The sequence below is a fragment of the Hyperolius riggenbachi genome, chromosome 1 (assembly GCF_040937935.1).
Source record: "Hyperolius riggenbachi isolate aHypRig1 chromosome 1, aHypRig1.pri, whole genome shotgun sequence".
NCBI classification, from domain to species: Eukaryota; Metazoa; Chordata; class Amphibia; order Anura; family Hyperoliidae; genus Hyperolius; species Hyperolius riggenbachi.
Window position 1 is genome coordinate 112,981,678 of NC_090646.1, and position 23,547 is coordinate 113,005,224.

A 23,547-nucleotide genomic window follows, 5' to 3' on the forward strand; every position below is an offset into this window, starting at 1 on the left:
AAGACACCCCTGCACCATGGTTTTCATCCACTAAACCTAGGTTTATACGTCTTCTAGTCCAGAGCGTCTTATAGTACCTCAAAAGCACCAGCTGGTGAGACCTACCTACATTACTGAGGGAATTGCCCATTATCTGCGACTTGCTTGTGCATAGCTGCAACACTACAGTATCATCCAGGCTGCACAGAAATGTGGATAAAGGACCGCATTATACGTACTCTACCTGCATTAACTGGGGAGACCTATGCTTCCTGTGCAAGTTGTTGTGTGATTACTGCATGCAAATCCCCTGCTTATTGAGCACATATTCATTTTAGCTTAGCTCAAGCTTAGGCACTGTCTATGCTCACTTGCTGAAACATTGAAAAGAAAAATTGACTCTCAGTTATTGAGTGAATTAAGAAGCAGTTTTATAGTATACTTTATGTGCTGGAGTATGACCATTTCTGGTATAGTAAACTACTTTTCCTGGTCCCTTGAAACTTACTATAAAGGAATTGTGCTGGTGTTTGCTGGACAAGGACTGGCTAGAGCTGCATGTGTGCATATCAGGATTGTGAGAATTGGAAACTGGATCTGCAGCTGAGCCATCTCTGAGGGCTGAGACACACCAGAAAACCTCCCCAAACGCTAGAGGTTTTAAAAGCTCTTCCCAATGTAATGCTATGGTTTTTTTTTACAAAACCTCATTGCTCCAGTGTGCACAGACACATAGGATAACATTAGCAGCAGATTTAAAAACTCAAAACGCTCAGAAAAACTCCTCTGGTGTGCACCAGGCCTAAATGGCCTTTACTTTATCCAAATCTAAGAAACAATATCTTTGGTCTGGAATTGTTCTGTTCTGTTTCTTAATTGTATTTGTCTTTAACTTGCTCTTGTGTATAAATCCTTGAGTAGTTAGGAGATATGATTTTTTTATCTGTGGTAAATTATTTGCAAATACTAACATATTTATACCTCAAAAGGACAACTTTTTCATTGTTTAGGCAATTCTTATCTTGTGTTAGTGAAAATCGTTGGTCTCAGAGTAAGTTCTGTAGCGTGCTTATTGATAACAAAGTATTGTCTGGTTATGTCTGTTTTTTTCCATGTATACATTCATATTTGAGGATGCTGATAACCACCACTGTGCCTCTGCTTTTATCACAATCCATGTGTGTATAACCATATGTGTGTAGGAATTACACTATGGGATATCACCACTTAGAACCTCGTCTATTGTGTTGCCAAATGCGAAAGGGAACCTGAAAAAGGAGGTATATGGGGGCTGCCATATTTCCTTTTAAACCATACCAGTTGTCTTGCATCCTGCTGATCCCTTTGGCTGCATTAGTATCTAAATCGCACACCTGAAACTAACATGTGGCTAATCCAGTCAGATTTCAGTCAGAAACAGGGTCTATGGCTAAATGTATTAGAGTGAGATGATCAGCAGGACAACCAAGACATCAGCATAGTTTAAAGTAAACCTGTGAGGTTTTGGGAGGTGGTGGTGGGGAGGGGATCATCCAGAAGTCCTCCCCCCCCCCCCCGTCTAAGTCCACCAAGCCATTCTGGAAAGAGGACTTCTGAAGCGTGGCCACACTGCACCTGTTAGGGCTGTGGAGTCGGACTCAAGGAGTCGCAGCAATTTCTGGGTAGCTGGAGTCGGAGTTGATGGTTTCATAAGCTGAGGTTGGAGTCGGATGATATTTGTACCATTTCCACAGCCCTGACCTGCTCGGGCTTTGGCGGAAAAAGTCAAGCCTGATTGTGTCAGTGTTAATGCGCAGGCATGTTGTGCATTCACATTAGCTGGAGTGGGTCTGTGAAACTGCCCATGCACGACCAGGCGACAAGCCACATTGTGGAGGAAACAGCGGAGAAGCTTCTGGAAAGTGTGCTGGTAAGGCTGTTGCCTTTAACCAGGGCTCGAGTCCCAGCTCAAGCCAGTATGTGAAACACTAAGGGCAAGGCTCCCTAATAACTCTGGTGGCCATGAAGCGCCCCCTAAGTGGTCGCAGCCCTGAAGTGCTTTGCGTCTGCCACGAGAAAAACACAATATAAAATTCTGGGTATTGTCTTGTTTATTGAGATAAGTCCCCCTACATGTTTTTTTTTTTTTTTAAATGGAAATAAATATGTGAGCCTCCATATTCCTCTCACTTCAAGTGTGCTTGAAGTGAACTTGATAGATCATAGAAATTGCCCATATTAGTAATGCAAACAAATGATGCTAACTTGTGGTGCCCACAAGTATCTTTGCACCTCAGAAATGGCCTTCTATAAACCCTTGGATCTTACATACCTTGATATACAGGCAGGCTACCGTTTTGCATCATTCGGATTCTACCGTCTGTTCCTCTTTTTTAAAGTATACCTACAGTTTTCCCAGTAATTTTCTCCTGTGCTCCTCATATAAAGATGGCAGAACTTGTGGGGCTTTCGTTCCCCATTGCCAGCTGTCCTGCACTTAGTTTATATCTGGCTATTGGTCATACTGTGCATGATGTATACCTATATTTCACTTATGCGCTTCATTGCCACATTATAGGCTGCTCCACAGCATTCATATGATGATTCCTATTGGAACTTTATTGCATGAAATGTTCTTGTTTGTATGATTTCTTTTTAGCACTGTTTTTTATGGGGGGGGGGGGGGGGGGGGATGAATTTTGTTTATTAACTTGCAGTTTCAAGTACAGTATTTATGAATTTTGTGGGCACTAGTAACATACCTTCTGTCATAAAGAGTTCAATATTCCATGAGATAATTATTTGAGTATTATTCCAGAGCGCGACTGTTATTGTTGAGGTATTATAAGATGTAGCATTGAGTTTTAGGGTTTTTTAAATGTATGTACTTGAAGATTATGAGGTACAGACAAACCAGCAAGCTCATGGTGAACCAGAACTCATTGGAGTGTGTGAGGGGCTTCCTGAAGATTATGAATGTGAGATTTATATAATCATGAAATATGCAAAAACGTATAAAAGCGCTCACAAATACACAGTAAAACGTTGTAGACAACAATAAAAACGCCCTAAAGGCGACTGGAGACTGGATGGACACCAGCAGAATTTTGGTGGAGCGCTAGCCTGTTAAACAGTTCAGAGTATAAGTAAGATGTAGGGTACAGTGCTCAATAGTCCAGTCCCTCAGGCATCGAGCCTTAATAGATCTTCACAGTAGTAAATATACAATTCATAGGGGAGGGCGAGCGGCAAACTAGTAATACTAGTGCCACTCCCCCCAAAGCAAAACGACTCACCAGATGGAGCGGCCTGAGCGGGCCCGTCTGCGATTTAGGGGTATAAGCCACCCCTCAGCTTCTCCAGGCAAGCCTCCTTCCTTGCGTCCCTCAGAGATGCAGTGGCTTGAGTTAAAAAGACTAAAACAAGACGCTTCACATAGCGTAAAAGAGGGAGGATATCCCGCATTTATTCAAAAAGAAACAGTTAAAAACAAAGCCAGCAGGTTTTAATGCGGTGTAGGGCTGGTCAGTGATCGGCAGGAGTATGCCCACAAGCGGAAAAACTCATATATCACCCAGGCTGAACAACCGCAAGGCAAAACCGCCGCTGGTAGAATCAAAGGTAGCGTGCGCCGACCAGTCACGGCGTCCGAGTCGTTTTGCTTTGGGGGGAGTGGCACTAGTATTACTAGTTTGCCGCTCGCCCTCCCCTATGAATTGTATATTTATATAATCATGTTGTAGATACTTTTCTCATGAAAGTGGTGCTGTCTTTTCAGGGCTTTGCTTTCTCTCCTTGGTTTTTAACGACATAAGATAATGGAAATTACAGTTCATTAAATTTTTTTAGGGCCTCAGCAGTTCTCACCAATGTCAAGCCTGGAACCCATTAGGAGCGCTTTTTTTGAGCGCTTTGTGATTTGAAAAACTCTTGCTTATATAAAGCGATGTGTGTGTTCTCACCTGAGCCATCTGATTTTATAAAAATCCCCCATAGCATTGCATCAGTAGGAGCTGTTTCATATCACTAGTGCTTAGAAAAGACTGCTAGTGGGTTTGAGCTCTTAGGCTGGATCCAAAGTGATATGTTGCATAATACACACGCGTTATAATGACTGTGAACTGCAATGGAGACTGGCCATAGCCTTTAATACAAAGCCTGCATGCAGCGAGTTAGAATAATGTAATCCGTTACAACGCAGAGAACAGGCCCATAGAATTGTGTGGGTAGTGACTTACCATGCAGAGTTATTGTTGCCTATTGTGGGGGTGACAAGATGGGGAAGCAGCTTCCCTTGTCACAGCCACAATTTAACCTCCTTGGATTACAGAGTGCGCCTGCAGGAGGTACCGCAAAGTAGGCTGCTTTTTCCTGATCTTTTCCATCTGCATTTCTAAATTAGCTTATCTTTTAATCCTTTGAAATCTGAGACTTGTCATTTTCACTGTCTGCAATCTCGAACTAATCTTTGAAAACAATGTTTGTTTGTTTTTTAAAGGTTCAGTTTTTGCAACTTTACCGTAACTTTCCAACATAAAAGGGCCAGCTCACACAGACATTTCCCAGGAATGGAAACATCAGCCGCGGTGCTTTTGATTAAGCTCTGCCCATTCATATGAATGGGCAACGGACGTTTACCCCTGTTCACGCAAATGCCACATCTTTATCCCTTTCTTTCATGGCATCCGCCTGATGCTTATGTGATCCTGGAAGCAACATGTAGCTTCCAGGATAGCTTTTCCATGTCCCCTTGTGGGGGTGCAAAACACCATCAAAAGCCGATAAAATTATTTTCTGCAAACATGCAAAAAGCATTTAGACGAGACGTGGAGCAGAAACCCGTGTGAACCAGCCCGAAGAGGAAAATCTTCCCTATGTGTAGCAAATTTTGAAAGCAGCATAGTATATCGCCAAATGATGGTTATGACAATTTTTAGTGTTCAAAACATACTTTGTTTTTCTTTTAGGTCAGCCAATAAATGGTATCATTCTGATTCAGAACTTCTTGCTTAACCGTACATGAGGGATATAAAAGCAAGGAAAGCATACAAAATTTGCTTTGGAGCAGCAAGGTGCAAATCAGCATAAAAAAAACCCATAGTTTCTGTGTATTAGCCGAAGTCTCGGGCAACAATATTAACTTATACATGCCCACAGGCAACCAGGTAAATCAGGTGGTAACAAGGACGTGAGTCAGGTGGTAACAAGGAGGTGAGTCAGGTAGCAATAAGTAGGTGAGCCAGGTATTAAGAATGAGGTGAGTCAGATATTAAGGAGTTGAGCCAGGTAGTAACAAGTAGGTGAGCCAGGTAATATGAATGAGGGGAGTCAGATCGTAAGATTGAGTTGAGTTGGGTAGTAACAATGAGGTGAGTCAGGTAGTAACAATGAGGTGAGGGAAATCACAGACGTCTTCACTCTTTAAGGAGTTTATTTGACAAGATAGGTATACAGCAAGTTCATCTTATGCGTTTCATTGCATCTTATAGCAAGTCTAGTACCGGCTTTAGGTTCATCTTTATGTTACCTCACCCTAAGACCGTAGCATATATACAAGTGTAGTGAAGCAGGAAGAGGAAGTAGCAGGAACTTAGAAGTGACTAGAAATGAGCTCTGCAGCTCAGGTTTGGCTGTTTATACTAGCCTCTAAAGAGTTAAATATGACATCACCCGAGGGGTGTATCATGATTGTGTCATATCTGTCAAACACCTGAATGAGGTGAGCCAGGTGGTACCAAGGAGGTGAGCCAGGTAGTACCAAGGAGGTGAGCCAGGTAGTACCAAGGAGGTGAGCCAGGTAGTACCAAGGAGGTGAGCCAGGTAGTACCAAGGAGGTGAGCCAGGTAGTACCAAGGAGGTGAACCAGGTAGTAACAAGGAGGTGAACCAGGTAGTAACAAGGAGGTGAACCAGGTAGTAACAAGGAGGTGAACCAGGTAGTAACAAGGAGGTGAGCCAGGTAGTAACAAGGAGGTGAGCCAGGTAGTAACAAGGAGGTGAACCAGGTAGTAACAAGGAGGTGAGCCAGGTAGTAACAAGGAGGTGAACCAGGTTGTAACAAGGAGGTGAGCCAGGTAGTAACAAGGAGGTGAACCAGGTAGTAACAAGGAGGTGAATCAGGTTGTAACAAGGAGGTGAGCCAGGTAGTAACAAGGAGGTGAGCCAGGTAGTAACAAGGAGGTGAGCCAGGTAGTAACAAGGAGGTGAACCAGGTTGTAACAAGGAGGTGAGCCAGGTAGTAACAAGGAGGTGAGCCAGGTAGTAAAGAGGAGGTGAACCAGGTTGTAACAAGGAGGTGAGCCAGGTAGTAACAAGGAGGTGAACCAGGTAGTAACAAGGAGGTGAACCAGGTTGTAACAAGGAGGTGAGCCAGGTAGTAACAAGGAGGTGAGCCAGGTAGTAACAAGGAGGTGAGCCAGGTAGTAACAAGGAGGTGAGCCAGGTAGTAACAAGGAGGTGAGCCAGGTAGTAACAAGGAGGTGAGCCAGGTAGTAACAAGGAGGTGAGCCAGGTAGTAACAAGGAGGTGAGCCAGGTAGTAACAAGGAGGTGAGCCAGGTAGTAACAAGGAGGTGAGCCAGGTAGTAACAAGGAGGTGAGCCAGGTAGTAACAAGGAGGTGAGCCAGGTAGTAACAAGGAGGTGAGCCAGGTAGTAACAATGAGGTGAGCCAAGTAGTAACAATGAGGTGATCCAGGTAGTACTAACAATAAGGTGAGTCATGTAGTAACAAGGAAGTGAGCAAGGTGTTTATACCAAGAGAAAGGCAGTGAAAGGGTTAGCTTGAGTTCCAATGTGATTTCTACTGCAACCTGATCAAAATTCAGTGTTGTAACGTGGTTCTTATGTGGCTACTCCCTGAATAATTTTAGGACAGGGAGTACTAAGTTTGTTGAATTGAGTTGCTGTGGATTTACGTATGTATATACAGTATAGCTTTTAACCTATTAGCATCTTCAAATTATTCTTTTTGTTTAAAGACTGCTGTGCACTATAAACCTCTGCCGGCAAATCTCAGCCAAATGAGCGGGCAGCTGGGAGCAGCTATAGTTACCTGTTTCAGACGGCTTCTTCTCTTCCTCCACCGCGGCTCTGAACTTCCGACTTGTCTTCTGAGTCCTGATCATATCCCATCACATGATATGACATGTGATTGGGATGTAAGAGACTGTGTCAGCGTTACAGTGTCACCTGGTGGTGGAAAAGGGGTGATGGAAGAGATGAGAAGACATGTTGGGGTTTACATCACCACCGCGGTAGAGGAAGAAGTCGATCCAGCCATCTGGACAGGTAACTATAAAAACTCCCTGCCGCTCATCTTGCATACTCTGCCTAGCCTTCCAGGCTGGGGGAGGCACACTTCAGCGGCAGGAGCAATCTGGCTCTACGGCCTGCTAAAAGGTTAAAGGATAAGGTGAGTCAGGTACTAAAAATGAGATGTGCCAGGTAGTAACAAGGAGGTGAGTCAGGTAGTAGGGAGGTGAGTCAGGTAGTAAAGAGGTGAGTCAAGTAGTAACAAGGAAGTGAGTCAGGTAGTAGGGAGGTGAGTCAGGTAGTAAGGAGGTGAGTCAAGTAGTAACAAGGAAGTGAGTCAGGTAGTAACAAGGAGGTGAGTCAGGTAGTAGGGAGGTGAGTCAGGTAGTAAAGAGGTGAGTCAAGTAGTAACAAGGAAGTGAGTCAGGTAGTAGGGAGGTGAGTCAGGTAGTAAGGAGGTGAGTCAAGTAGTAACAAGGAAGTGAGTCAGGTAGTAACAAGGAGGTGAGTCAGGTAGTAACAAGGAGGTGAGTCAGGTAGTAACAAGGAGGTGAGTCAGGTAGTAGGGAGGTGAGTCAGGTAGTAACAAGGAGGTGAGTCGGGTAGTAACTTTTAATGCCATACCTTTTTAAAATTCAATAACGTTACATTTGAGCATCCGTGTGTTCTGCTCCCCGTTGCCACCCACTCGGCATACCCTTCAGCATTTGCTTTCAGGCGTAAATTATCGCAGAGTACCCAAACTTGCGTTCTGTTAGTTGTAATGGAATGAATGGATTCCTTCTGAATGGACTGATGTTAACAGATCCTATTACTTTGCATAGGATCTGTTTCATTCTGCTAAATGGAACTTTTTTTGTGTCTGCCAGTGTGAACCCAGCCCTATTGATTATAATTAATTGCACAGTTTTCTTATTTGTGAATGAATGACACAGCAGCAGACACCACTTCTTATCTGATATCATAATCTAACCATTATTAAAAGTAGATACCATCCATGTCGCTAAATCTATACTTCCATGTGAAGTATAAATTCAGTGCTTAAAAGGTTGTTGTTGGTTTAATAAAGTAGAAATAGTTGGAAAAAATACACATTCCCAGGAAAAAGAGGCAGTCAATGTGTCCACCTCCGTTAATCAAGCAGCTCACCTGTCTTTAGTGATTTGGGACAGGATTTGAGGGGTGCATTATTGTTAGGCTAGAGCTGAAAAGTTACTTTCATAGATAAAGCAAAATAGAGGTAGCACAGAGGCGTGGGAAACTCTCATCTTGCAGTGCTGAAGTCCCAGGGACAATTGCAAGGAGTTTGTGCGTCCTCCATGTGTTTACAAGGGTTTTTTGGGGCTCTCCAGTTTCCTTCATCATTCAAAAAACATGCAGATAAATTGGCTGTCTCAACCCAACATTAGCGTTTGTCTATGAGAGGGTCATCCTGTGTGCCAAATGAAGGATGTAATTATGCACGGAGGCACCTGCGCATGCACACCACAACTGCTGCCACAAATTATTTATGGATGCACTTGCGCTCGTGCACCACAATCGCCGCCACAATAAATAATAATAATTAATAATTCCTTTTTTTGTATAGAGCTTTTCTCCTTTCTGACTCAAAGCGCTTGCGAGGCAGCCACTAGAATAGGAGCCCTGATTTGAACCCAGGTCTCCTGTGTCAGAGGCAGAGCCCTGACACAGGATAGGAGCTGAGATTTGAACTGAATTGGAGCTGAGATTTGAACCCAGGTCTTCTGTGTCAGAGGCAGAGCCCTTAAAGGGATACTGTAGGGGGGTCGGGGGAAAATGCGCTGAACTTACCCGGGGCTTCTAATGGTCCCCCTCAGACATCCTGTGTTGGCGCAGCCACTCCCCAATGTTCCGGCCCCGCCTCCGGTTCACTTCTGGAATTTCTGACTTTAAAGTCAGAAAACCACTGCGCCTGCGTTGCCGTGTCCTCGCTCCCGCTGATGTCACCAGGAGTGTACTGCGCAGACACAGACCATACTGGGCCTGCGATGTGCGCTCTTGATGACATCAGCGGGATCGAGGACACGGCAACGCAGGCGCAGTGGTTTTCTGACTTTAAAGTCAGAAATTCCAGAAGTGAACTGGAGGCGGGGCCGGAGCATCGGTGAGCGGCTGCGCGGGCACAGGATGTCTGCGGGGGACCATTACAAGCCCCGGGTAAGTTCAGCTCATTTTCCCCCGACCCCCCTACAGTATCCCTTTAACCATTACAGTATCCAGCATAAATGTAATTATGCTCGGGGAGACACCTGCGTGCACATATCACAACCGCCGTCTACAACGTGAATGCCACCGCCACCCAAAACCTGCACGTGTGCACACAACGGTACCACCCAAAGCCTGCGTGTGCACACCACAACCGCCACAGACCACATTCACTAAGCTCCTGCTGCAAATTTCAGGCAGTAGCGTGCGAGCTTTGCACGTCACCACCGAAAAGATAGGAGTAAACAACAAGTGATTATCATTCTTGGATTTGTGATTCTTTCAAGAATGGTGGGTTTACTGGTAACATTTATGGGAGGGATTAGATTGTTAGACCCCCCTGAGGGACTGTTAGTGACCTGACGATATACTCTACACAGTGCTGGGGAAGATGTCAGCCTTATATAAATACAAACTATCACTAAAAGGATGAGGGTAGAGATTGTTTTAAATGCAGGAGACAGGCACAAGAACCAGACAAGGGCATCTTGCATATTTCTGTCACTTCAGACTTACTTTACTCAGAGTAGAAAATAGCCTTGCTTGCTGAGAATCTGCTGGATGATGTCATGTTTTGTTCATTTCATGAATCTGCCTCTCTTTGAATGGATTCCAGGCAATGCATCAAGTTTTCTGTTTTTAAAAACCATCCTAAAAATAACTATTAATTATGGTCCTAATCACAATATCCCAGTCGTTTTTTTTTCCTCCACTCAGTATAACAGCATGCTTAGCCAATTTCCATTTTATTATACTATTTGTTTAATGATTCAGTGTTTCCTGGGCCTTTTAGCCTGGCTAGTGTTCTAGGAAAGGGGTGTGTGAGTTTTTGTGGTCTTGGCAATGTATTTATCGCTCTGCATGAAAGAGCTGGAAAAGACGCATTTAAATTTAATAGGGCATAAAACTGTGACATTATTATTCAGAGAGCAAGACCTTCTTGCCCTCTTGCTAATTAGCAGTTTTCCACATAGAAGAGTCTATTATTTGTTTATTTTGTGACATTTTGTTTACATTTCTTTTAACTGGGCATGTTATAATTAGTGAATTCAGCTTTCGTAGTTTTCTTAATGGGTGAACTTTTTAAAAGGAATGCTATTATTAAGTGTTCAGTGTGACATCTAATGTTTTAATGTTTTCTTTGTACCTGTAATAAAGTCAAACCTATGGTTTTATGGAACCCTTTATTTTCACCATTTCCGCACTGGTTCTTCTTGGCGATCCCTTTCCAGGTACACAGTGGCATACCTACCATAGGGCTGCAGGTGCTCACAGCACTGGGTGTATCCAGGGCTAGGGGTGCCGCTGTGGTGCTCAGCCACTGTGTTCTTCCACCTGGGACCTTTTCTCATAGCTTGGGCAACATTTGGGAAAATAGCAGCAGGCAGGCAGTGCAGGAGATTGTACTACTTCCTGCATTAGGTGAAGCACCCCTCCCCTTCCTGTCTCATAGGCAATGAGTCTCCTCGCTCGCTACACACAGCCTGCAGGGAGTGAATGTGCAGAGCAGGAGGGTGAGTAGAGAGAATGATTGCTGTGCTGCAGCTGGGACATTAGCAGGGAGAGATGGCAGGATGTGTTTAGTGCTGCAGAAGTTACCTGTCATTAGTAGCCATGTGCACTGACTGCTGTAATACCAGAGTGACCTAGACTATTGATTATTTATCCTGATCAGAGTAATTAATCAACAATGCAGGTCAGCCTGCTGTTGCACAAGACAGTGGTGATACAGGTCCCCTCCGTGTGTCTCCCCCTCCCCCATGTAGCCTGCTCTGCCCCCCCCCCCCCCCCCATGTGTAGGAAAGAGAAGCGGCAGCGTGTCTCACCTAATCAGTGGCTCTAGGAACACAGACCCCTCGTCTCCTTCACCACTCCCCTAGTGACGGCTTCTGCTGATCACGTCATCAGCAGAAGCTGTCACTAGGGGGAGCAGCGCAGGAGACGAGTGGTCTGTGGTCCCCGCTAGAGCCATTGATAAGGTGAGACACGCTGCCCCGTCTCATACTCACACATGGGGGGGGGGGGCAGAGCAGGCTACACGGGAGGGGTGGACAGGGACGGATGGACAGAGGAGGCAAAATGGGGGGAAAAGGAGACCACACTGGGGACAGAGGAGGCCCCCTTAATGTTCATACCTCTTCCCTTGCCTCCCCTTGGTGCCCTTTATGGCCTTGGGGCCCATCTCAAAAGGGTCATAAAACAAGTGTGGCCATCATGATCTTCACACCCATAACAAGTGTAGCCACAAACACCAGATCTGAAGTATAGCCTCCTGTATTGAAGGACGACAAAGTTAATAGTTGGGGCCCTCTTACAGCTCTGGGGCCCCCCTGCACTTGCAGGTACTGCTCCCCCCTAGTTACGCCCTTGCCTATATCTATTTGTGCTTCTAAAATCAGGGCATCTGTACAGTGCTATATATGATAACATTACACTAAGCCTTATATCACTGTATTGTTTTACAGAGATGTCTCCTCAGCCCGGATATTAAGCTTGAAACGCTGAAGGAAGACATCAGAGATTTTCTGAAAGCATCTGGTATGTTATACTTTGACTTTCTCGATGATTAACATTGAAGCCTGGCTTGTTTTCATGTTAGAACAGTAAGGGGATCCCTCAGGGATAACCTGCAGGGGCAGGTCACATCGCTATTTCATTCTGAACTTATTGATTAAGTGACCTGCACTGGGGTTCTGTTAATTACATTTCTTCTGTCTAGTATAGTATTACTTTGCCTCCTTTCTCGTAGACAATTTCTAGTGCATGATGTTATGCCTGCATGAGATCATTAGTTACAGGGAAGATATTTTGTATTGCTTCTTTGTTTGTAAACTGTGGACTGGGCTTCTGTCCTTAGTAAGGCCTTGTTCACACTTCTCAGCAGAGAACACGCGCCATCTGTGCTTCCGTGCGTTGTGCTGCTGATCTCATTCACTATAGTGAATGTTTTAGCACTGTACTTTGCAGAAAAATGCACTCAGCCTATGCCCTTCTGATGTTCCTGTGTGTTGCACACTATGCGTGTTGCCGAAATGTGCACTGCAATGCGTATAGTGTGAATGAGGCTTAATTGTATATTATAATTAGCTATTCACTTCTGTGGAGGACAATGAGGAATCTGGACCCCAAATCACTGAGCTTCCTTATAAAATCATAAGCAGCACGGGTGTAGTGGTTAGCACTCTCTCTTTGCACCGCTGGGTCCATGCTTCGAATCCCCAGCCAGGGCACTATCTGCATGGAGTTTGTATGTTTCTCCCCCTGTCTGTGTGAGTTTCCCCCAGGCACTCCAGTTTCCTCCCACACCCCAAAATGTACAGATAAGTTAATTGGTTTCCCCCTAAACTGGCCCGTGACTAGGATACATACACTACACGATAAGTACATAGGCTACGGTAGGGATTAGATTGTGAGCACCTCTGAGGGGCAGTTAGTGACAAGGCTATACATTATGTACAGCGCTGCAGAAGATGTCAGCGCTATATAAATAATCTTAAGTGCCAGATTAGTTTTTGTTTTCTATTTCTGTGTCTCATTTATTAAGTATGTGCATGCTAATTATATGACTACACATAATTAGAATGTACATGATTGATTAGCAGGATGGGGCTCAAACAAATCTGTATATTTACCATTTCCGTACTTTTATATAGGAAGCTGTGTGACTTGGGTCTGAATCCACCAAAACATAAATTCAGACTCATACACTACCCTTAACAAAAGTCAAAATAGCAATCAGGGTTAAAGTACTAAAAGCAAAGACAGGAATATTTCAGTAATCACATTAATAAGGAAATAATAATAATGTGTTCATACAAAGCTTCCTGTGGTAAATTTAGTGGTCAGACTGTCAAAGAACTCAGGTGTGGATACAGCCAAAATGCACAAAAAATCAGACTATATAAAAATGATGTTCTAATAAAAATGGCAAACAAAAGACTGAACATATGCAAAGTAAATAGTGTTGGGTAAAACATTACAGATACATTGCAGGTGAATGGAAACCTCATAATATTTATTTGATAGATTTAGAGATACAATTAAAATGTTCTCAGTTGTGTAGGCCAGCTGGGACAGTATGCAGATTTTAGAGAACATGTTGTTTATGGTGCAGTGCACTTTAGATATGACATTTTTTTTTAAATTATCTTTTTTCTTTTTCTTTTTACTTTATAGGTTGGGAAAAAACTCTTCAAAATGCTGTATATCGAGAGCTTACTGTGTGAGTAAGGTTCTTATTGAGCACTTGTAATGTAATGCCTATGCCTACTTTTATTTAAAGGAGAATAACACAGATATGAATACAGTAATACATTATGTGTATAATGAAGGATTTGTGGGTTTAAACTCCACACACAAGATGTCACATCTAGATGTGGTTTTAGCTAACTCAGATCATGGTACAAAACAAATGCACCTCTGCATTGTAAAGAAAGGTTCAGCTATAAAGGGCAGAGATATTTTTGCTGCATTCATTCTACAATCAATTATCATAGTAGCTTTATATTCTCATATACAACCCGTCTCCGGATGTTAAGAGTGCATACTGGGCTTACAGGACTGCACGGAACGTGCACGCGCTAATATTAACCCACGCTGTGTGTGCATTTAACGTGTACCTGAGATGGGGGGACATCGAAAATGTATACATACCTAGGGCTTTCTCCAGCCCCCTCTGGCCAGATTGCGCCCATGCCGCTGTCCTCCGCTGCCTGCCGCCTCTGCAACTTGCCCCAGTAGGTTGTCCAGTCAGGGGCCAGTCTGCGGAAGGGTGCATTCGGGCTGTGCGCACTCCCACGTCTTGCTCCTGTCCACAGGAGCGCGACGGGGAGCGCGCACAGCCAGCCTGCACTTGTGCAGTATGCCCCGGACCGGAGGACTTTCTGGGGCAATTTGCGGAGGCTGCAGGCAGCGGAGGACAGCGGCATGGGAGCGATCTGGCCAGAGGGGACTGGAGGAAGCCTCAGGTATGTAGACATTTTCGATATCCCTCGTCCCAGGTTTATTTTAACAAGGTTTAACCTCCCTAGCGGTAATGACGAGTCTGACCCATCCAGCCAAAACATGCTGGAATCGGTATGGACGAGTCAAGCTCGCCTATGCTGCCAGGGAGATTTCTAGCTGCTCTGTGCAGCCGGCTCCACTTTTTCTGCTTCTGTGGGCTTCCCTGGGACTGATGGATGCCTGTCAGCATACTGGGGGTAGCGATCTGAGATACCCATAGTGTGCCAACCTGCATCCGTCTGTCCCAGGGAAGCCCACAGAGCCGGCGGGGCAGAGCAGCTACAAGCTAGCTGGTGGCCGACAGCATTCCTTATCTCCCACTCCCTCCCTCCACTGATAATCCATCCCTTCCGATGCCCCCCTTCTTTTACACACCCCAGCATTTCTGATCCAACCCCCTCCACAATCATACATGTCTCCCTCCCGATGCCCCGTTCCCTCCTGTGCCCTGGCTCTTGTAAAGAGATAGTGAGAATTACTTACCACTGACTCTCTCCAGCGATGATCGCTGATTCTTGTCTGCGTGCAGCTCCGGGCAACTGTATACAGTACCGGGGATGCGGCTGATGACAACCTATTTGTGGTGTGGGAGGAAGCCATAGGTGACCATTAAGGGTTCAGACAGACCGTGAGTCATAACGATATTTTATCGACTCTTTTCTGACCTCGTCTCTCAGTCACGAGTGGTTGTACCCTAAATCTCCCACCCCATTGACAGTATATCTGTCAGTATCGCACACTTGTGCGTCCTAGACCTATGCTCATTGTTTTGGGTCTAAGGGCCAGCTACACCCCACTCACTGTGCACTCAGTACGCAGCTGGTAGCAATACGATGTATGTGTGTATGTAGGGGGGGGATAAGCAATGACACCTGTCCTGACAATGCTGAAATAGCAACAGGTCTTTGAATTTTTGAGCTTTCAGCTTTTTTATCAATAAAAATATACAATCTATTAGATTTTATTATATGTATGTGGCAATACTCACCACTACCCCTGTACTATCTAGGAATTTTGAGCCAAAATTGACTCCCGTGTGGCAAATGTTATTTTCCTGTACGCTATCTGCTTTGATTTCATATATTTATTCCATCTTGAATATGGTAGACTGGAAAATACATGTTCTGCGCTCTTGGCCCATAATCAGTGGTGCTTGTATGGTCAGTGTATGGTCAGTTTAGCAATTCGCAACAATCACATTTCAATCGCCTTCTCTTTTACCAGCCACATTTAGGCTCCGTTCACATTACAAACGCGGACGGTTACGCACGCGGAACGCAACGCGTACGAACGCACGCCATCCGCGTTTGTATGCGTTGCGTGGCTGATCCCATCACTGAAAAGTGAATGGGACAGCCATGCGTTTTGGCAAAAAATGCGTGCAGCATGCGTTCCCGGACCGCACAGGTCCGGAACGCATGCAGTGTGAACATCAGACATTGCACTCTATGCACTGTCTGATGTCGTGCGTGTCGGCCACCTGCACGCGTTTCCAAAACGCGTCTGGAAACGCGTGCAGTGTGAACGGGGCCTAATAGAGGATGATTGTTGATTGCTTGAAAGACATCAATAAATATTACACTTCTGAAATAGGAGTAGCACTAAACATGAAACAAGATTTTGTAAGAAGAAAGTACAGGTGAAACACAAAACATGAACAACGTGCAATTTATTTCTGTAGTTTAACTTAAAGAGAATCTGTAACATCAAAATGTCCCCTGGGGGGTACTCACCTCGGGTGGGGGAAGCCTCAGGATCCTAATGAGGCTTCCCACGCTGTCCTCCGTCCCTCGGCGGTCTTGCTGCAGCCTTCCGTACAGCGGTGACATCAAGATTTACCTTCCCGGATCCTGCGCAGGCTGTCGACTCCGAAGTAGGCGGAAATACCCGATCGCCGTCGGGTCTGCTCTACTGCGCAGACGCAAGTCTCCGGCGCCTGCGCAGTAGAGCGGACCCGACTGAGATCGGGTATTTCCGTCTACTTCAGAGCCTAAAGCAGCCACAGTGCCCCCGCTGGAGCCAGGGAAGGTAAATATTGAATTGACAGTCGGGTCTCTCGGCGGCTGTTCGGAGGGCTGCAGCGAGACCCCTGTGGGACAGAGGACGGCGTGGGAAGCCTCATTAGTATCCCGAGGCTTCCCCCACCCGAGGTAAGTACCCACCAGGGGATATTTTTGATGTTACAGATTCTCTTTAGAAGAGGAAACTTATCTCATTACATGCAACGCAAGATATTTCAAGCCTTTATTTGTTATACATTTGATGATTAAGGCTTACAATTTATGGGAACCCCAAAATCAATATCTCAGACCATTAGAATATTGTGAAATGTTCAATATTCCAGGCTCAAAGTGTCAGACTCTAATTGGCTAATGAATCCAAAACACCTGCAAAGGGTTCCTATTTCATAGATTACTTTCACCTTTTAAGCTGAATTACTGAAATAAATGGGCTTTTGCGCAATATTTAAATTTTTCGAGTTTCACCTGTAGTGTGCCAGACCTTGGTAACTTAAAGAGACACTTAAGCCAGAAAAAAAATGCATAGATATGCGGCAACGCGTTTTTTTGTACGCGTTGCGGCCCGCAATAGCGCTAATTACAGTCGGGAATGCGGAAAAAGCTACGCGTGGCCACTCCTGACGGGCCTGTCGGCAAAAACGAAACTAGCTGGCAGCGGAGGACCAGAGGATTAGTGAGTGACTGCGAGGGCACAGGACTGCTGAAGGGGGCTGGTAGAAGCTCCAGGTGAGTAAAACTCATTTTTTTTTTCTGGCTTAAGGTTCACTTTAAGGCTGCTTTCACGGTGAAAGCAGCCCACCGCACAACAATGAAAAATCAATGGGCTGTTTACAGTGCCCACGTTGCGTTACATTGTAACGCAGCACGTTTAAACAAAGTGCTGCATGCTGTGCGTTATACGCGGCTAAGCCACGTTAGACTGTTTGCACATGCTCAGTAATGTTGGAGGAGGAGGTCTCCCCTCCTCCTCCACGGCCAGCCACATGGCAAATTAATATTCACTGCACTCAGTGACGTGCAGTGTTTACTTCCTGGAGCGGCCGCTCTGTGCGGCGATTGGCCGGCGGGACCACGTGATGCGGATCACGTGGCTCCCGCATGCATGGCACAAAAAAGACGCACCAAGAGCTTCATAACGCAGCTCTACGTAGCGTCCTCGTCCACCACCACCAGGCGTTGAGTTAGGGGCACGTTATGCGACCTATAACGTCCCCTAAAACGCAACGTCCTGGTGGGAAAGAAGCCTAAAGGATAACGGTTGCTAAAATTTGTGAAATTTGACATACATACATACATACATACATACATACATACATATAAATGTACATTTTCCTCAGAAAAAGGGTAATTTTTAGTGCATTTTTCTCTGTCGCTGTCGCTTATAGTAGGTAGTGAAAATCTGATCAAGTTTTGGACTAGCCCATCTCCTCATGGGTGATTTTCAGTTATTTCTTTATTTAGAAAAGCACTAACTAAACTACAGTTGCTCAGCTCAACTGGTGAAATAGTGTGCAAACGAGTAGAGAAGCTGGCTAACACCTCTGTATAGATCCCATCCAGGAAATGCTTTTGTAAAGAATAAAGGTAATTGGCCTCAATTCACTAAGCAGTTTAGACTAGTCTACTGATCATTTTTAGTCTACTGATCATTTTTAGTCTACTGATCATTTTTAGTCTACTGATCATTTTTAGTCTACTGATGGTTTTTAGTCTACTGATGGTTTTGTCAGTTGCATCAAAGGGAAATTCACTATTATCAATTGAGAGGGGTGAGTCCACCACTGCCTCCTCTATTACCAAGATGGGTTTTTAAGTTCTTTCAGTGCTTTTCATCCTATTGGCGCCTCTGTCATCCTATTATCCACTATTATCAAATGTTTTAGACCTGGTCTAAACCGTATGGTAATTAGTTGGGTAAAGCAGGGGAAATGATCAAAAGATGCAATTAGCAAACGAGTAGCTATGACTGACATCCTTCTCCTCTGATGAGTTCTCCTCTGCATACAATTAAACTCCTGCATAATTACGGTAATTCAAAAGGTCCCATCACATCGAAAATACCTCACAGAATTACTTTACCGACACAAATCAGCTGGTCTAATCTCTGCCAGAAAAAGTGGGCGTGGTTACTCCTTGTTTGCCTTTGTGAATTGTGTAATTACTGAATGTTAGACCAGGTCTAAAAACAGGTCTAAAACATTACACCAAACCATCAGTAGACTAGAAACCATCTGTAGACTAGTCTAAACTGCTTAGTGAATTGAGGCCAATGCTGAGAAACTCCCATGATGAGATGGACTTGTCAAAAATTTGTCAGAACTGTCAGCTTTTTACTACCTACTGTATTACACGGACATGGGGGAAAAAGTAATTTAGGGTGCAATTTACTCTGGGAGAATTGTACATTACTGTATTTGTATGTATTTTAAATGTTAAAATTTTTGGTTGTTGTGGTTCTTTAAATTATAATTTCCCTTTGTCATTGGCAGACTTCCGGCTCCCTGTCACCAGGCAGCACCAGCTGAACACATTAAGGAGCCCCTGGCTTACATGAGAAGGGCTCAGGTAGGTAGTGAACACTTCACTGAATAACAAATAGCGGTAATTCTTTCTGCGTTCATTTGTTCAGTGTCATCCGTGCCCTGTGCACTGGCTTCTTCCTATGACCTTTTAATGCTAATGTGTCTGGACGCCGCACCTGTTTATCTCCTTATGGTTTGTAGAGCGTGAGTAAAATAAAAATGGAAACTCGTTAACATGCACAGAAAATAGTAGTTGATTACTGGGTAGAAAGTAGGATTTTCTGCTTGGTAGGGCCGTGCAAAAAGACTCCGCTGTCTTGCTGAGTGACCCAGGAGTTGTCCGTTTTGTGTTTCAATGCCCGATGAATAGCTTTATTTGTCTGTTTCTTTGCATGTATTAATTTCAGTAACTGGCTTAAAAGCATCATAGATTTTCTGAAATATTGTGTGGGCATTATTGTTTATTATATTGCTCAAATAAGCCACAGTATTGGTATTGGTTTATAGAGAGATAACATGCCCTACGAAAGAATTGAATGTAGCACTGCACACAGTACAAATAAATGACCTATAACGTTTTTGACTGTTATAGTGTAAGACGAACCCAATGTAAAAAAACAGATACTTGCCTAAGAGGAGGAAAGCCATGTCCTACTGGTCTCCACCGCTGGTTCACTAGGATTCCCAAAAGTAACCCGATGAGCGTGTCGGATTTCTATTTGTGACACACCTTGTCTTCATGCATAGACGTGGCCATACTGTGCCTGCGTGAGAATGGCCACGCCCTGGCGGCAAGCTGGAGCTGCTTGTGCATGAGTGGCTCCATGCTATTGTCCAGGCACAGCCATACTCACAGGGTGCAGCACTGACACACTCGTGCATGAAGAAATGCCCAGCTGCGATTGTCACGAGGGTACTGGGCAGACATGGAGGTCTGGAGGAAGATGTGGAGAAGCTCTGGAGAAGAGTATGATCAACCTAGGGAGGTGCCTGGGGCCTAGTGGGTCAAGGGGCCCACCAGCCACCTTATCTGACCTCTCTCCACTTCAAATTACCAAAAAGGCCATTGTCTAGGGCTGCATTACATCTTAATCCGTCTTTGCTCTGGATGATCCAGCGGAGTTCCTCTTTTTAGGTAAGTACTGTATCTGTTTTTTACACTATAAGATTGCCTTGGGCTCACTTTCACTATCAATGCAGTTTGTTAGCCAGAAGTAAGGCCCCAGTTGAACATCCTGCAAGTTCAGTGGGTACTGGTGATTCGTGATGTAAATCTCCCCCAAAATTTGTGTGTCACATTAAGAAACTGTAGCTAGACTATGGTATTGGTTTGGCTAGAGACATGTTTTCTAATGTCTGGTACACTCACTTTAATGATTTTTGTACAAAATTGTGTTGTGGGGTAATATATTCTTTCTAGTGCCAGCTACCAGTAGGTGACCCTACAGGGAACACGGTTAAAACCATTTCTGTTGTTGAGAGCTTCACTGGAGACTCTGAAGAAGATCACAGCCTCAATGAATGCAATCAGAATAGATGTGTTTTTATACCACAAGTGACACTTGGAAATTGGAAAAACTGTGATGGTCTGGTAAATGCTAGGCTAGGGTGATGAATGGTTGGAGTCTCTGCTGGGCTGTGATTATTGTTTTCTGATTAGGTTCTAACACTTCTGCACACTTAAAAAAAATATCACTGCACAGGAAGCGAGGGGAAAAAACTCTTCCTAAAGTACAGACAGAATTTTCCAGAGAAGTTGATAAGGCATCGAAGGACAAGGGGGTAGCAGAGGATGAGATGGAAACACCAGATCTAATTTTCTAAGGCTCTGCTGAGCTGGGGAACATTAAAAAACTGTAGAGTATACGGTGGTGCTTGAAGGTTTGCGAATGCTTTCAAATGTTCTATATTTTGAGTCTCACCTGAAAAATAATTTTCAAACAAGTCCTAAAAAAATGGTTACGCAAATAAAAAGCAAATGGAAAAAGTTATCTATTATTGTTTTATTTATATATCGCCAACATCTTCCGTAGCGCTGGACATGGTACTAAGCATGCAATAATGAGGAGCGAAGATACATGAGCAGTTCAATTTTCTGTACAATCCAACGGCACAAGTACAAATACATAGGCCTACAAGCTGGATGTGGCCTTCGAGCTGCACTTGCTTGCCTGGACTATTTTTTGTGTCAGTCCTCTTCCTGCCTCCTGTTTGCACTTGGCTCTGCCCCCCCCCCCCCCAGGAGATTAATGCTTTGCCACCTCCAGCCAAAAATATCTAGTGCTAGACACACCCCCTGCCCATGAAGTTGGACAGCACTGATCTAGGGGGTAGTGGGGTGAAGACAAGAGGGGTGGAGACACAGGAGTTAGACAGGATGAGACAGTGAGCCTCCAATGCTAAGACAAATTATAGGCTGTGGGTTTTCAAAGTACGTTTGAAAGTTTTCAGGCTTGGAACATGATGGACAAGCTGTGGGAAAGAGTTCACGTGTCATCAGACAACAATCAGGCCTCTGTATGGCAGCCGGCGACCCCTAACCCACGAACGGCCGATGGGCGGATCTACTTAACCCTAGCGATGCTGATCTTATTGTTTGCTTTAGTCCCCCGCCCGCCGCATGATGTCACGCAGGTGCTGCTTGTCGTTCCCCGCCCCCACATAGCAACAAAGCTCGTCAATTACACAGCTGACACAGGTGTGTGCGGCCGGTCAACCAAGGCAATCAGGTCCTGATCCCCCTGATGATGGGCGACAAGTTATTTGTGTATGCAGCCTAAGAATGAGAGTAAATGATGCTAAATATTGGTTACTAGACTGTTTCTATGTTTGTATGTTCACATATTGGGTTTATGCACTAAAGGTCTTACACATGATGAGTAGTGGCTAATGCGTTGCCTGTGATGTATTGCATTCTGCTCTACTCCCCGGGTGGAAAGACTTTACGCATGTACCGCATTTTTCGGACTATAAGATGCTCCTGACAATAAGACGCACCTAGGTTTAGAGGACAAAACCAGGGGAAAAAAATTATTCATATATATATATATATATATATATATATATATATATATATATATATATATATATATACAAAGCCTAGTGCATCCATGGTGAAGGGTCATCTTGTGGATTATGTCCCCTTTGTACCTCATGCCCCCTTGTACCTCGTGTCCTCCTCTGTACCTTTGTGTCCTCCTGTGTCCCCCATGTGTCCACCTCTGTCCTCCTTTATGCCCCTTTTTATTACCGTGTCCTCTGTTTGTCCCTCTGTGTCCTCCTTTTGAATGAGTACAGGGAGTCCCTGACATTGCGGCGGGTTGGAGGTTCGTATTGGCAGGCATTCACATGTCAGGAACTCCCTGCATTTGGACTATAAGACGCAGGGACTTTCCTCCCCCCCCCCCCCCACTTTTGGGGGAGAAAAAGTGAGTCTTATAGTCCAGAAAATACAGTAATTTTGCTGAACGCAGTTTTGTGAGTACACCCCATTATTTTTTATCATTTCACTTGTTTCAGGCAAGCTGGGAAAAGAGGGTGCTGAAGAGCTTAAACAGTATGTGCACTGAGCTCAGTGTCCCTCTGGCTCGTAAGGTAAGAATTCTTCATTAGCACTGAATGACTTATAGTGACTTCTCCCATATGTAATGTGTTGTGTGTCCGGTTTACGTTTCAGTTATCATGTTACGTGTATTGCTATACTGCCCATTATATTACAGGATCATTTATCAGTTGTATACATCCTCTGAAGGAATGGCATGTTTTATTACTGTGAGACTGACCATAGCCTGGAGGCATTTGACTCACCCTGTTGTAACTCTTCTGTAACTCTAAAATGATAAATATACATTCAAAAGAATGGCATAAACCGGTGCTGAAAAATGTACGGTTCTTTGTAAATGTCTACTTATTTCTCAAATGGTAATATCTAAATACTGTATGCTCCATTGCTAGACATGGCTGTCACCAAACTGACCCTATTGTGGGCTGTAATGTGTAGGCAGCAGTCTCCTCCCCCTTCTTTTCTAGTAGCGCCTGGGAGCAATGTGGCAAGGGCACCAGCAGCCTGACTACTGGCACCCTGATAGTTCCCTCCCCCTGCCTAGCAGAAGAGCTGAGGAGAACAGTGTAGCATGTATGCACCAACATATGGTAACCTGAACTCCCCAAACTTGCAAATGTGAGATGTAAAGGGAAACAGGTGATGCCTAAAGACAAATCTGTTGACTTGTGCAACGTCTTCACCAGGTGCTCTCTCAGAACGCAAGGTTAAATTGCAGTGCCAAGACGGTGAGTTGGGGGCCCCCAATACGCTAGCGGATCGGTTAGTGCTTCGGCTAATGGTGCAGGTGATACTAGCCATACTGGTAGGGTGAACTAGGGTTTTAATTTTTGAAGATCTGTGTCAGAATTTTGCTGTATGTATGCTTCTGGCAAATGTTATTGTTCATTGCACACAAATCCTGATTAATTAACTTCGCACTATTTCTAACCTAGGAGAGGCAGCTGACATTGAGCCGAAGGAATGTTTATTTTTCATACTTAAATGTACTTGTTTAACTTTT

General features: G+C 44.5%; 1 protein-coding gene across 1 annotated transcript in view; it reads left to right on the forward strand.

Annotated features, from left to right (window-relative positions):
• Nucleotides 1–23,547, forward strand: part of TBC1D19 (TBC1 domain family member 19) — a 193,265-nt gene that overhangs the window by 18,571 nt on the left and 151,147 nt on the right. The window contains exons 3-6 of the mRNA XM_068278357.1: nucleotides 11,901–11,973; nucleotides 13,612–13,657; nucleotides 18,950–19,025; nucleotides 22,502–22,576. Of these exons, the coding sequence (XP_068134458.1) occupies nucleotides 11,901–11,973; nucleotides 13,612–13,657; nucleotides 18,950–19,025; nucleotides 22,502–22,576 (270 nt within the window). The remainder of the gene's footprint in view (nucleotides 1–11,900; nucleotides 11,974–13,611; nucleotides 13,658–18,949; nucleotides 19,026–22,501; nucleotides 22,577–23,547) is intronic.